General features: G+C 36.9%; 1 protein-coding gene across 1 annotated transcript; it reads right to left on the bottom strand.

Annotated features, from left to right (window-relative positions):
• Positions 1–981: 981 nt before the first annotated feature.
• LOC306850647 (116 kDa U5 small nuclear ribonucleoprotein component) lies at positions 982–13,047 on the bottom strand. The gene is made up of 28 exons (XM_079386391.1): positions 12,925–13,047; positions 12,328–12,437; positions 12,005–12,173; positions 11,844–11,922; positions 11,690–11,765; positions 11,500–11,565; positions 10,808–10,843; positions 10,639–10,729; positions 10,407–10,489; positions 10,058–10,224; positions 9,747–9,871; positions 9,587–9,650; positions 9,394–9,484; positions 9,192–9,327; positions 8,963–9,090; positions 8,000–8,193; positions 7,044–7,155; positions 6,817–6,957; positions 6,508–6,609; positions 6,335–6,417; positions 6,106–6,192; positions 5,643–5,769; positions 5,140–5,227; positions 3,931–4,049; positions 3,613–3,707; positions 3,288–3,441; positions 2,218–2,325; positions 982–2,121 (listed from the first exon to the last, which is right to left on the bottom strand). The coding sequence occupies exons 2-28, from the start codon at positions 12,424–12,426 to the stop codon at positions 2,026–2,028; spliced, it is 2,916 nt and encodes a 971-aa protein (XP_079242517.1). The 5' UTR covers positions 12,427–12,437; positions 12,925–13,047; the 3' UTR covers positions 982–2,025.
• Positions 13,048–14,412: the final 1,365 nt, after the last annotated feature.

Here is a 14,412-nt window from a genome sequence, read left to right as displayed (position 1 = left end):
AAAGGAGATATTGTGTTTCCAGACACATTTCTGGTTAATAAAGCTTTAAGAGTTGTCAGATATATTGTATTATGCAAGTGGTATGTGATGTGAATGAGAGCATTACTTAAAAATCCTGTCACTCATGCTGCCACAGCCATCTCACATATTTACATCACACACACACACACACACACACACAAACACACACATCATTCATGCAGGGGATCAGCAATGTAGTCCAAACTGATTATTCATCACCATTTTACCCACAGACACGTGTACAAACACCTCGTTTCTGAATTCAAATTATGATTCCATCTGACACACACAAACTTTGATTAGATAAATGTCAGAAAATATAATCAATGTCAGTAAAGCTGTGGATTATATAAATTTTGTTTTGTAGTTTACTATTTTTATCTAGGCTATACTTTTGTTTTTCTAGCATTCCTTTTTATTTTAGCATTATCGTTTATGGGATTGTTTAAAAAAAAAAAAAGTCATTATTCCCGTACTCTCATGTTGACATATGACGTTATGTTTTTTAAATGCACGTTAACCTGGCACCTGGTGCTAATTTCCTTAATTATATGACAAACCCTATTTAACTGGCAGCATTCTGCCAATGTTCCAGATGAAGGCCAAAGGGACGAACCTTTCAGCCACTGCAAGAGAAGTCCCAGATCTGTGATTTCTCCAATATTGCAGGTTTACAATTTATTCAAGTCCCCCAAAAAGGCTGGTTGTCCACGAAAGACTAATGTACAAGAGGACATGATTATGTGGAGACTCTCATTGGGGAATGGGTTCAACACTGCAGCTGGAATTGCTTGCCAGGGCTGAAAGGGGTATGGATCGGTCTCGGGACATTTAAGAGAACTGGGACTGAAAGTGCTCTCTGTAATGACCAAACCTCTCATTAGCAGAAATAATCAAAAGGCTAAGCTCACCATTGCTGAGGAGCATATTGTGTGAAGAGAGGAGAACTGCTCCAAAGTTCACTTTAGTGAAGAAAGCAAGTTGCATTTTATTTGGGTTTGATTGAAAACATTGTTCGGCTTCTAACTGGGGAAAGACTACAGCCCAAGTGCATGAAGCAGTCAGTGAAAGGTGGAGGAGGAAGCGGAGTTGGGCCTCTTATAACCTCTTTCAGCAACATTTACTTTCCCTGCAAGCATCCTCCAAAATTTCTGTTGTAATCTTTCGTGCTACAATGGTTACTGTTCTCTAATTTTTATCAGTGTTTTCCACAAAATAAAGGTTTATAATAAAGATTTTTCTTGAAATGCCTTGGATATTTTGTCAATTTTTTTTTTTAAGAAAAGGGCACAGTAACAAAAAGACGTCTGTGACATTCACTGAAATGTCAGACTCATGTCTGTTGAATGGCCTTCACTCATGTCAACTTTCCTTAGATCTGCTTCTGCAGTGTCTATTATACGGATCCGCTTTTTCCTGCATGCATGCAGACGCGTGTCTCCTGCCCTTTGCATGTTCTTCACTTTAATTCTGTATTCAGCAAATGTTCGCAGAAGTTTCCCCTGCTTTGAATATTCTCTTCCAAAGTTTGAGCATACTTTCATGCTGCATCTCAAAACCATCTTCACATCAAAGAGTCCTCAAGCCTGGAGAAGTACAATGGCTATCACCTTCAGCAATATCATAAAGAATACATCCATAATGTCCTCAAACTCAGATGCACAGGCCAAATCCTTTTAATCACACGTACACAAATGTAAGACTTTAAAGAGATTTCAGACAGGTTTTAAAAAGACTTGCCTGTGCTTTACATTATCTTCTACTACAAAAACACTTGTCAAATATAAAAATAAAGAACAAAATTATAAGGGAGCCCCTGGAGGTCACAGGTTAATTTAGGAAAGTCTGTGACAACAGTAATCTGTCTGGATATTTCTAGCACTTCACATATAAAAAAAGAGATGTTTTTAAATTCCATCATACAGAACTGCATTGATTTGTAGAAGGGGCAAGTCTGGTGAAGCTGAAGGGGAATGATGGGATGAGTTAAGTTCATTTGTCGCATCACATTGGGTAATTGAGCACCACATCTTGTTTGGCCAGCTCCAACAACATAGGGTCATCGAAGAACTTGCTGATACTGACATCCTCGCTCAAACCCTGGAGGAAGAGAGAGATGATTATGACAATGATATATGATGCGTATTCAAACTAAACAAGTTGATTGACATTTCAGAGATCTTAAACGTGTCTTACTTTGCGCCTGCGGGTTTTGATCATAAACTCTCTGGCCAGATGAGGGGCCGGCTGAGGCTCTAGCGGACGAATCACAATGCTCTTATCCAGAGGATCACCGGGAACAATCTAGAGTGAGGGGCAGAGACAATAATTACTCCGGACAGTGGAGAAAATCTAATACCATGTGACACACACACACACACACACAAACACACACACACACACACACACACTGTTAAAGGCAAGGGAGTCCAAGATAAGCTGCTGCTGACTCAATTTTCTGCTACTCAACATCAAACACATCAGAATAAATCCACTCACACACGGGTGACTCTTACGCAAGTCACATTTTCCCCAAAATTAAAAAGATTTGTAATTTTTTTTTACAGAATTCTTAGATTATCTGTTTAAAATACTGTAATATAATAATGATTTTTAAAATAACCATACATTACAGTACAATAAATACTATTGTGTCTAAATAAATTTCTATATTTTCTTCCTCAAATTCTCACTTTTTAAATTCACCAATTCAGACTTTTTTTTAATTCAATAATTCATGAATTAATTTAATAATAATAGCGATTTTATTAATAAATCTACAAATTTATATAATATTATATAATAAATTAATAGGCTTCAATTTCTTTAACCAAATTTTCTATTATTAATTTTCAAAGGTGATTCATTTTTTTTACAATAAAAATACTGTAGCACAACTTAAAAAAAAAAAAAAAAGAACCCCAAAACAAATCAGTATACAGTAATCAATTTATAAATCAAATCAAAATCAATTTATAAATTATATTAATAATAATTTTACTTAATTTTAACAAATTAATGTAAATATAATTTCCTTATATATAAATCCTCATACTACTGTAATTAAATGCCATTAAAATGTCATTATGTAAAAAATTATGAAAAAGTCAAGGTCGCAAAATAAAATGAAAATTAGAAATCATATTTTGGTAAAAGAAAATGAAAAATATGATTTCCTATTTCAATGAATTTCTTTTCATTGTAGGGTGAAATGTGACCTGGTGTGTTTTTGACAGGTAAAAAAAGATATGTGGGCGCGTTTGTACCTGCCAGTGGTGGAACACACTGAGCGCGAAGGCCTGGCCCTGAGTGTGTGTGCGGAGATCAGTTTCAAAGCCAAACGAGTCAATAGCAGGAATGAAAGCCTTGATGGCGTAGAGAGGAGAGCCAGGGATTGGCGCATCCTGCGTCACATGACCTCTACGGGACACACAGACAAGAGATCAGTCAGAGGCTTGTTCTAAAAGGAGACTGTCTTTATTAGAGACTTGCTGACTTTTGCTGCCTTCAGCTCCAATCTGCTTAATGTGAGTGTATGTGTTAACAGACGAGGAGTCAGCAATGTCCTCATTCTGTTTGTGTGCATTGTACCTCCTGCGTGCCAGCACCGTGTACACAGCAGAAACGCAGTCAGCAGGGGCTTGAACCTCCACAAAGTAATAAGGCTCCATCAGCCTGGGCGTGGCCTACAGAAACCAACCAATCACAAAGCGAGGAAAAAGAGAGTGAGCAAGAGAGAAACCAATTACGATAATCAACTTAATCTACTGAACGGAGTTAATGGATCACGTAATTGAATGAAACAGTCCAATAAGACTAATGGAAACAATGATTAGGCAGAGAAAGGAAATAGAGGAAGAGGGGGAAAGAAGAGAGGTGGCTAAATAGACCTATGGAAGGATAGATTACCATCAGGAAGGCAGAGTAGACGACTCTGCGAGCTGTAGGGATGACCTGTCCTCCTCCTCTATGCAGTGGTTCCTGTGCGATCACTGCGTCCAGGATCTTAAACTTCACGTTGCGGATTGCTGAATGCAGGGAGCGACAAGGAGATAGATTTATTATTTCATACAAACACAAACACCAAACTGTAGCCATTTACAAAGAGGTCATTTGCATATGAAAATCTTAAAGGCACAGTAGCAAAAACAGCCTTTTTAATTGTGAGGGTAGAAGACAGCAACGAAAGGAAAAGAGGGGAAGAACATTTAACGCTACAAATGTGCAAATTTTGAGATCCATGACATTTAACAAAGTAATAAACTGATATTAACATTCTGGATGATAATTACTGCCATTTTATGGCTGATAAACAATAAAATTGCTAATACAAAATTTCGACGAGGAGTCTTTTATTATGGATGCGATTAGTTTGACAGCACTAAATAAAATATATAAAACATCCAATGTTGGCTTATTTTAAGGTCCAATTCTCGCTATTAATGAACCATTAACTTTTGCTTATTAATAGTTATTAAGGTAGTTGTTAAGTTTAGGTATTGGATAGGATTAGGGATGTTGAATATAATCATGCAGAATATGTGCTTTATAAGTGCTAATAAACAGCCAATATGTGAATAATAGGCATGCAAATAAGCAACTAGTTAATAGTGAAAAATTGGTCCCTATACTAAAGTGTTACCTTGGCTGATATATATCAAATATCAACCAATACCAATATACAGAGCATCCCTAACTTAAAGTGTCATGAAACCCCCTTGTTTTATCACTGGTCGTTCAAATTTGAAAAAGAATCAAGAAATGGGCATGTAAAGCTGTGGAGAAGTGGGAGTCACTGCAAATTAATGCATATAAGTCACTTTTCGTGACGCTGGTTCAACTTTGCTTTTTGAACAGGAAAAACAAAATTGCTCCAAAAAATGAACAAATAACCACTTTGCACTTAATAATAGACATCATGAGTGCCATTATTGTTTTCAATGATGTGCAACCTGTACATATATGTTAACATCTCAAAAATGTGTTTTAGGGTTTCATGACCCTTTAAATAAGTATATTTACCCTACGATCATTTTATTCATTCTGTGGTGCTTTTTAGAGTGTTCAGCCTTCATAACCATTGAAAGTTCTTAAATAAAATATCATGCACTGTCTTACGTTCATCACACAAAGGACCCTCGCGTGTGCCCCACTGGAAGCCCTGTACAATGCTGTCCTTAACTGAGCCGAGAAGAGCTTTATCTACCTACAACACACACAGAGAGAGAAGACAGATCATTTATTGAGTTATGTAGCTGTCAACAAGTTAAGTACGCCAGTGCATGACCTCTCACAAAAACAGACACACCGTGTCACATGCAATCATATGTGACATGCCAATTTTTTTCACACCTCTTATTGCCTGGCAAGCACATACCAAACGATGACACACCAACACATCCTTGCCAAAAGACTTAAACACACACACATCTACATTTAAATGGCCAAAGGCACTATTTTCAAATTTATGTCAATACAGTCAAAGGAGAGGTGAAGTCAAATATCCTGAATTTTTTTCATTTGCAATTACAGCTGAATTGTATAAAAAATTATTACAATGATTTAATGAATATAAATGAACCTTGCAGAGCATGATTAATGTCTGCTGATATGCAAATTACCTCAGAGGGCAAAGTGTCGTCTACTAAAATGTTGGGTCCGGTTGTGTCAGGTCCAAAAGCCCAAATGGAACGAGCTGCTAGCAAATCCCAGTCATACTTCGTCTGGAAAAACTCTCCCAACTTTTTTCTATAGCGAGAAAAAGAGAGATACATTTATTGGTTTTAGGATAGTTAACAGATTATAGATCTTGTCGGTTGAACTGCACACCATAAACTACCACTTAAAAGTTTAATGTGGTCGTTAAATAGATGAATGTTTTTGAGAGAAGTCTCTTATGCACACCAAGGCTGCATATATGTGATCAAAAATACAGTTAATACTATGAAAATTTTTGGTGCACAAGAAACATTTATCATTATCAGTGTTGAAAACAGTTATGCATCTTAATATTTAATATTAAGAAAGACATCTTTGTGTTACATATAACCATAAGTTCTCTACAGATCTGACATATTATTTTACCTGTTCCACGTGATCTGCACCACCTCATTCTCAATGTCTTCGGCTAGACCCTTCTCCAACGGCTCGGCAATCATGGTAATCTTATTCCTGCCAATCACACAAATCACACATTCTTATATAAACACTGATGCATGTCAAGACTGATCCTGTCCAGGTCACATTTAAAATCAAATCTTCACAACTCAAGTTCTAAATGGTGGTGCTGAGATACAGGACGTTTGTTCCTTACTTTTTATTGGGCGTTTCGGCAAAACACTTCAGGGAGGACGTCTCTACCACAGTCTCACAGAAGGTCACTACTGGATCAGCCACCTATTGTGAGAGATCAAAGAGGAATCACATTAACACAAAAAGCATAGGCAAAAAGAGAGGAAAGACATTTCTATGAAAGCAAAAGAGCACCTTGATATCGATCTCAGAGTACATCTTCCGCAGGTCGTGCATAACACAGTCCAGGTACAGCTCACCTGTACCAAGAATCACATGTTCACCTGACTCTTCCACCTGAACACACACAAACCAGCACAGATTAACAAGAAATAAGTTAGTAAAAAGACTGCAACACGTCATAGTTATGAATCTTGATAAAGTAACCCTGCTGATTGCCAGTGCAAGAATATATAACATCTGGTTTGGTCCAGAGGCTTAAAACATCAAAAGATATGGTTTTAAAACAAAATTGGTACCGTGGGTTGTTCTAGGGAGTGTTACCTTTGTTGTAAGTGACGGATAACTTTTGTTGACTTTTCTGAGTCCATCCAACATCTTGGGCAGTTCTGAGGGATTGACCGGCTCCACAGCAATTTTTATCACTGATGCGGTGTTAAACTTCAATGGCCTGAAGATCTGAGCCTACTCACACAATACAAGGCACATTCAACTTCCAAAGTCTCAAAGAAAGACTGATTTGTTTTCGAATGGATATCTTTCTTTCCTACCTCTTCATTTCCACGGGGCTCTGTGATTGTGGCCGTTTTAACAATAGGCTGGTCGCATCCTTCGATCAACACCCAGTTACCAGCAGGGACACGATTCACTTCAATCTGATACCTTACAGAAACACATAAAACATAACATTTATAAAGACTACAGTGTAAAGAAACTGATGTATGATTTACTCAGAAATAGTACATTTTTACAAAACATACACAGAAACCACAAATAATACATTGAAATAAGCTTGAAATGTTTAAATAGAAAGACTAAGATAGTATTTTCTTTTAAAACGTACTCCAATAATATCTTTTACTTTTATCTTTGGGTCTCAAGATAATAGACATAAAATGATTTACAATAAGAAAAAACAAGCATTAATATAATATATTAGTCTTGAAAAACCCAAATTTTTAAAGTGCGACTTCTAGAACCAAATTAATCAAATCATATTTATACACTGAATACATACACACACACACACACACACAAATAAATAATTCTTATTCTTAAAGGGATAATTCACCCAAAAATTCTGTCATCATTTACTCACTCTCAAGTAGTTCCAAACCTGTATGTATTTCTTTGTTCTGCCGAACACAAAGGAAGATATTTTGAAGAAAGTTTGTAATCAGGCTGTTTTGGGGCACCATTGACTTCCACAGTAGGAAAAAACAAATACTATGGAAGTCAATGGAGCCCCAGAACTGCTCTGTTTCCCACATTCTTCAGAATATCTTCCTCTGTGTTCAGCAGAACAAAGACATTCATACAGGTTTGGAACTACTTGAGAGTGAGTATATGATGAGAGAATTTTCATTTTTGGGTGAACTATCCCTTTAAATCCTCAACAACTAGAAAAGACAAGGGGCCTTCAAGTATTGTTGTGGAAAATGGGGGACCATGGACTAATAATGCTAGCAAAAAATGACCAATCAGAAAGACAGAGTGTGACGGACACCTTGCGACAGAAATCCACAGGCGTCCGATAGTGCAGATCTGTGAGTCCTCCTCGTCCTCCAGGCTGTAGTTCTCTCCCAGGACCTTCACCGGCTGGCCCGCCTGCAGGGTTCCGCTCAGGACTCGACCAAACGCGTGGAACTGTACGCCGTCATCTGTGCTGTACATCTTGGTGGTGTGGCACATCAGTGGACCCTAAGAAAGAATAAAAGAGTTTGACTTACTTCTCTGGGCCTGTGTCTACATTTTAGGCTTGTTAGAGGTGGACACATTTTTATTTGCCAAGACAATGTCCAATTCTAAAATGCCCACCAAAAAAAGCCATGTGAAGGAATAATTCTTTCAGAGAAGAAAAGAAAACATTTTGCTTTGGTTATTCTGAAATGCCAGAGCCAAAGCCTGTCATCAAATTGATCGGCTATTCTCATAAGTGTCTGACACACTGTCGCTCACAGACATAAAGCATCTGCCACAACATTTTGTCTGTATGCTCTAAACCGCAAGTTATCTATTATTATTTATCTAATAAAAAAAGTACATTGGCAATGGCAACGATTTCCATTTATATTTTGTGCCAATTCATATTCATGTATACACTACCTTTAAAATTATTGGGATCCGTAAGATATTTTGATCACACTTTAATTTAAGGTCCAATTCTTGCTATTAACAAACCATTAACTATGACTTTTGCCTGAATAATCTCCTAATTTGCTGCTTATTAATAGTTAGTAAGGTAGTTGTTAAATTTAGGTATTGGATAGGATTATGGATGTAGAATATGGTCACGCAGAATGTGAGATTTATAAGCACTAATAAACAGCCAATATGTTAATAATAGGCATGCTAATAAGCAACTAGTTAATAGTGAGAATTGGTCCCTATACTAAAGTGTTACCGATTTTCTTTATGAAAAAAAACAAACAAACTTTAAAACATTTTACAAGCTGAATGTCACACTTACATCAGGATCACACTCAGACATTGTCTCTCCGAGGTCTGAGTCCAGTCCACCCGTGTAGCTGTGCTCTATCTTGGCTCTGGCACCCCCCTGAGGAGATGGTATGTGTTGCACACACATGTCCACAAAGCCTGTCGATTTAGCACATATCATTAGACTGAACGAACCGGACACGTGTGCAAGAATTGTGATTTATTGCAACAACACAAGAGCACAAAAATAAGACACTCGCCTGTAAACTCTCCAAAAAAGCGGTTACAGACAAGGCGCAGCAGAGGTTTGATGTTGAGCTTTAATTCCTCTTTAGTCAGATGAATGCCGAGCTCATCCAACACACGAGGCAGAGACGTATCCACATCCCCCACCACCTACAGACACACCACAGTTATACAGCCTGCTTGTTTGACTGCCTATGCCTGCAGTGTATTTCTCACCTGTGAAAGAATCTTGTACAGGGGCTCTAGTACGAACTCAACAAAGCTGCGCTGAGAGTTGCTGTTGGGGGCTTTCTTTGTGAATTTCCTCCTGACATGCACAAAACATGACAGTTACATTCGAGAACCAAAAAAAAAACACCCTGTCATTCAGCAAACTGTCTTTGAATTAAAATTAGCTTGAGATTCTCACGTTTTAGGGTTGAAGTAAATGTCTCCCCACAGTCTTTTAGCAAACTCCATGTAGTTGATGTCACCTGTAAAACAATTGAGGTTAAAAAAAAGGTTAAAGTTTTCAGACAGAAGCATTGAGGATGCATTTGAAATTGGGTTTTTTGATTTGCGTGTCTCACCATAGGTGTCTGAATAGATTTTGGCAAAGGAGCCAAGAGTGAAGCAGATGCTGTATTGTGAGGAAGCAAAACACACGTTCCCCAACAGGGGAGACACAATCAGAGACTCATCGGTGGAGTAGGTGCTGCGAGAGAGAAAAAGAGAGAGATTATTCTATAGAATTTCAGACAAAAAAGTGTGCTAAAAACAATTAAATTGATAAAGAAAATGAATATCAATAAGCAAGTGACAGACAAACAGTAGATCTAAGATTTGTCTCAACATCATGTTGAATCTACCAAAACCTCTTCCTTTAAACACAGTGGGGTACCTCAGCAAGCCGTTGACCTCATCCACAATGTGGCGCAGTTTGTAGTAGGCATCAGTAGGGGGCAGCTTGAGCTCCCCGATCAGACGATCCACTTTATTAATACAGATAGTAATGGCCAACTTCTCCTGCACTGCATGCTTGATCAGTCGCTCAGTGTTTAGCATCACCTAAACACATTCAAAAATTTTTTATACTTGCATAACATAGCTAATTTAATCTGACAAATATAACATAAGATTACAAAAAGCAATATGTTAAGACAGAGATTTACAGAGTGTATTACGATGAATAAGCAGTCCTGGAACCAAAAGCCTGACATTAGCAGTAGACTGTGCATGTGTGAACTCACCCCCTCAGCAGCATCAATAAAAAGCACGATGCCGTCAGACAGTCTGACTGCTGATGTCACCTCATCAGAGAAATTCACATGACCTGAGGACAAGTTCAAGAAATAAATATGCTTTTGCACAGCATAGTGTGTGCACTTATATTTTTCTAAGTGGTATTTTAAACATATGTCAGCTACTTTTTAATGTGTGAAAAGATGAGAACAGGGAAGAGGGAAAGAGGGCAGGAAGTACCTGGCGTGTCCATGATGTTAAAAAGGTAAGATTTGCCCCGGGAGTCAGGCAGAACCATGGTTACAGGTGCACTCTTGATGCCAACTCCCCTCTGTGAGAAAACACAAAAACTTACATGAAATGAATGCACATGCTTGCTTGTGATCAGACGATGTAGTTGATTTCTTACCTCTTGCTCTGTGAAGAGGATATCAGTGTATCGTAACTGTAAAAAAGTAAAAGATCATTATTGTAACATATTCAGTGTTAGTGTAGAGCGAAATAAACGGTGAATGTCATCTTGTCTGCTCAACAAAACACCTCAGTCTGCATGTGAAAATATATAAACAAACATAATAGGAAAAAAGTTACACACACACACATACATATATATATGCGCAATATGCACACATACATATAAATATACACACACACATATATGTATTAGTGCTGTCAAATGATTAATCATGATTTTTGTTTGCATGTGTGTTCTGTGTATATTTATTACGTATATATAAATGCACACACATACAAATATATATTTTGAAAATATTTACATGTCTATTTATATTCATATAATATATATTATAAATAAATATAATTTCTAAACAACATATTTTTCTTAAACATATGCATGCATGTGAGTGTCTTTATATATACATAATAAATATACACAGTACACACTCATATATTATGTAAACAAAAACTTTTATTTTGGATGCGATTAAACACGATTAATCATTTGACAGCATTAATATATACACATATACATCCACACATGTGCAGTTTATTTATTTATTTATGCACACAACTGAAATCAAGTGTATATTTTAATCATATTAATATGCTTAATATAAACAAATACACTTTATATATACTTACGTCAGAGTCATATCTCTTGCGGATTTCAGGATGTGTCTGTTCAATGAGGCAATCCACAAAGCAAGTCTGTGGGGACAAACAAATGCATTTTAATTTGTCCTCAAGATTAATGTAATCAAACTCAGCACATATAATAACCACCACATGATGCACCTTTATTTATTAGACAAAACTGAACAGTGTCCTTTACCTTGCCATGGTGTAAGTGTCCACACAAGGTGACATTTCTGATCAGTTCTGAGCTGTCCATCAAATCAGCAAGGAACCTGCAGACAGACATGCATGTAACAATATGCCATTCTAACAAACAGGAAGAGAGAGAAACAACACAACAGTACACTCACTCCATGTCATAGACGGTGGCGGGAAGCTCTTGCTCCATCAGAGTAAACCGCTTCATCTTCACAGGTTTTATGATGGGCTCTGAGGAGGACATTAAATGAGATACACTTGATTTTGTGCAGATGTAGTACATGTACTAGTATCCCACCAGCATGTCTGTTACCTGTCAATGGTTGTGTATCTTCTTCTTGAACGATAGTCTCCACCTCAGGACCATAAACTTCCTCAGCTGTGGGATAATACTTTTTATCCTCATGCAGAACCACCTCCATACTGCCAACATCCTCCTCATCAACCTCAGCCTGGTCTTCATCATCCTCCTCCTCATCCGCCTGTAATAAGATAAACTGCACTCATATCCCACTCATACTATACATGCAGCAACTTGCACAAAAAAAACTTTTTGGGGGGCAGTTTCTAGATGATGTGTGTAATTTACAGGTTTCTGCTGGAATAAACACAGGCCATAAAACATCTCAGACGCACCTCATCAGCCTCCCGGTCGTCTGCATCTAATTCATCTTCATCAGAGTCCAGCTCTGGTCCAATATAGTTTCCAAACTCATCATAAAGATCTGTCTCCATGCTGACGAGCTCTGATGGGACAAAACAGATTGGAATTACAGAGAAGTATGTAGCATGCATGAAGAATGTGCAAAACTGTAATCTCTAGACAAAATGTGACTACTTTGGAAAAAGTTTAAGTATAAGATGGTTTTACTTTCACTCTCATGATTCTATTTATGTTGTTTCATATGATGATCGATCACTCCTTTACAATTATTGCGCACAATGCTATCTACAGCAGCTCCACGAGTTTATTTTAAGAGCCTAGTAAACACTGAGAATATCACAGACGCAGAATGTGCATATGCAACATGATAAAACAAATTACCAATTTACTGACAATCACAATACATATAAAAGTTAAGGATTCAGAAACGCCTCAAATAAAGCTGTTAGAATATCTAAACGCGCAACAGACGTCCGACAGAATATGAATGAATGAATGGCTCATTTAAATAATCTTTACTTTCTGTCTCACATGCAAATGCAGTACGTAACGTTATAATAGCTGTATACCTGTATGCGACTCTTTATGCCTGGGGTGACTTTATTATCGTTTCAAAGTTATTATTCCTCGCACTGTTTCCAAACCATGCACCGCGAGGTCCTCACTCTGAGCAACGTACGTCGAACGTCGGTGACGTCATCGTCAGTAGCCCTATACATTGCCCGTTCGAAAAACAAATCTTGGGTACAAACAGGTGTTATATAAATTAAAAAAAAATTAACTGCTTTAAATGTATACATTTACTGTAGAATTATGTTCGCTCTTGTTACATGTTGGTGTAGAATACTACAGAAATTAATGAGAACTTTCAGTGTTCGCCGTATAATCATAGACTGTAAAAAAAAAAAAAAACATGCACAAAAGTGCAAAAATTTACTTCTTGGCGTCAAAAATGGTCATTATCGTTATTAAGGAATATGAGTAATGCATCTTATTGCATTATAATTTTGGTTAAACTCCATTTACATGTTTGCAAATACCCAAGTTCATAGTAGGCCATTAGAAACTCTTTGATTAAGACTTAAAATATGTCATATATTTTTAATATGAAAATGGTGCATACTTCTTTCCACAATTAATAAGATATATCCTCTCAAGAAGACTATCCAAAAGGTCAAATAATAAAATGCACTGACAGAAGATGGCACCATAACACTTGTGTGTGCTTGTATGTACAGAATATCTTAGTTCCTCTTTGGGTTTCATGCATTGGGCATCTCTAATATTTTCAGTCCCACATAGTTTACAATGTCCTAGTATGACTCAGGCTCCATTTGTTGATACAGGGATCTCATATGGCACTTGAACACTGGCAGGACTACAGAGGTCAACATCCACTGTTACTTTCCAAATGTAGAAAAATAGATTTAGCCTACAGGTACACGTTAATGTCCAACTGAATACAACTGACATGTACAATAGTGCTGTATTCTCACTGCTAACATATTGTATTCAAAGTTCTGATGAGGAAATTCATAGACAAACAGTTACATAAAACTTACATGATACTCACAATTTACTGTGCTTTTAGAATGGTTGTCTCAAAAGCCTTTTGAAGATGACTTTGTTTAAAGTAAGAAGGGGATTTTATTTATCAGTCAAAACGTAATATCAACAGTCTTTAAAGACACTCTTTCCTTAAAAGAAAATTTAATGCGATCTTTTATGTAAGAGAAAGCCAAGGAGAACATACTGGAAGAAAGGAAAACAAAAGGGAAGTCAAACATGATGCTCTGAGGCAAACAATTGCTAAGAAGAACATTATGTCGATACAGTTTAATTGAAATAATTAAATGAAGAAGAAGATGAATGATAGGAAGATATTAAGAAATCAGAGAAAAATAAATATTTTAATGTACAATGTTAAAGTAATAAACAATGAGTTGGCAATCATTACCCGACATAAAATGTAACATTAGAATTAAATTGGATGAAATATTTGGAATTTTACTGTAAAATAATATTTTTTGGACAGTAAAATGCATTAATTATTACAT

Source organism: Barbus barbus (assembly GCF_936440315.1).
Source record: "Barbus barbus genome assembly, chromosome: 3".
NCBI lineage: Eukaryota > Metazoa > Chordata > Actinopteri > Cypriniformes > Cyprinidae > Barbus > Barbus barbus.
The sequence above is the reverse complement of the archived record's forward strand: the minus strand, read 5'-3'. Positions and strand labels throughout refer to the sequence as shown.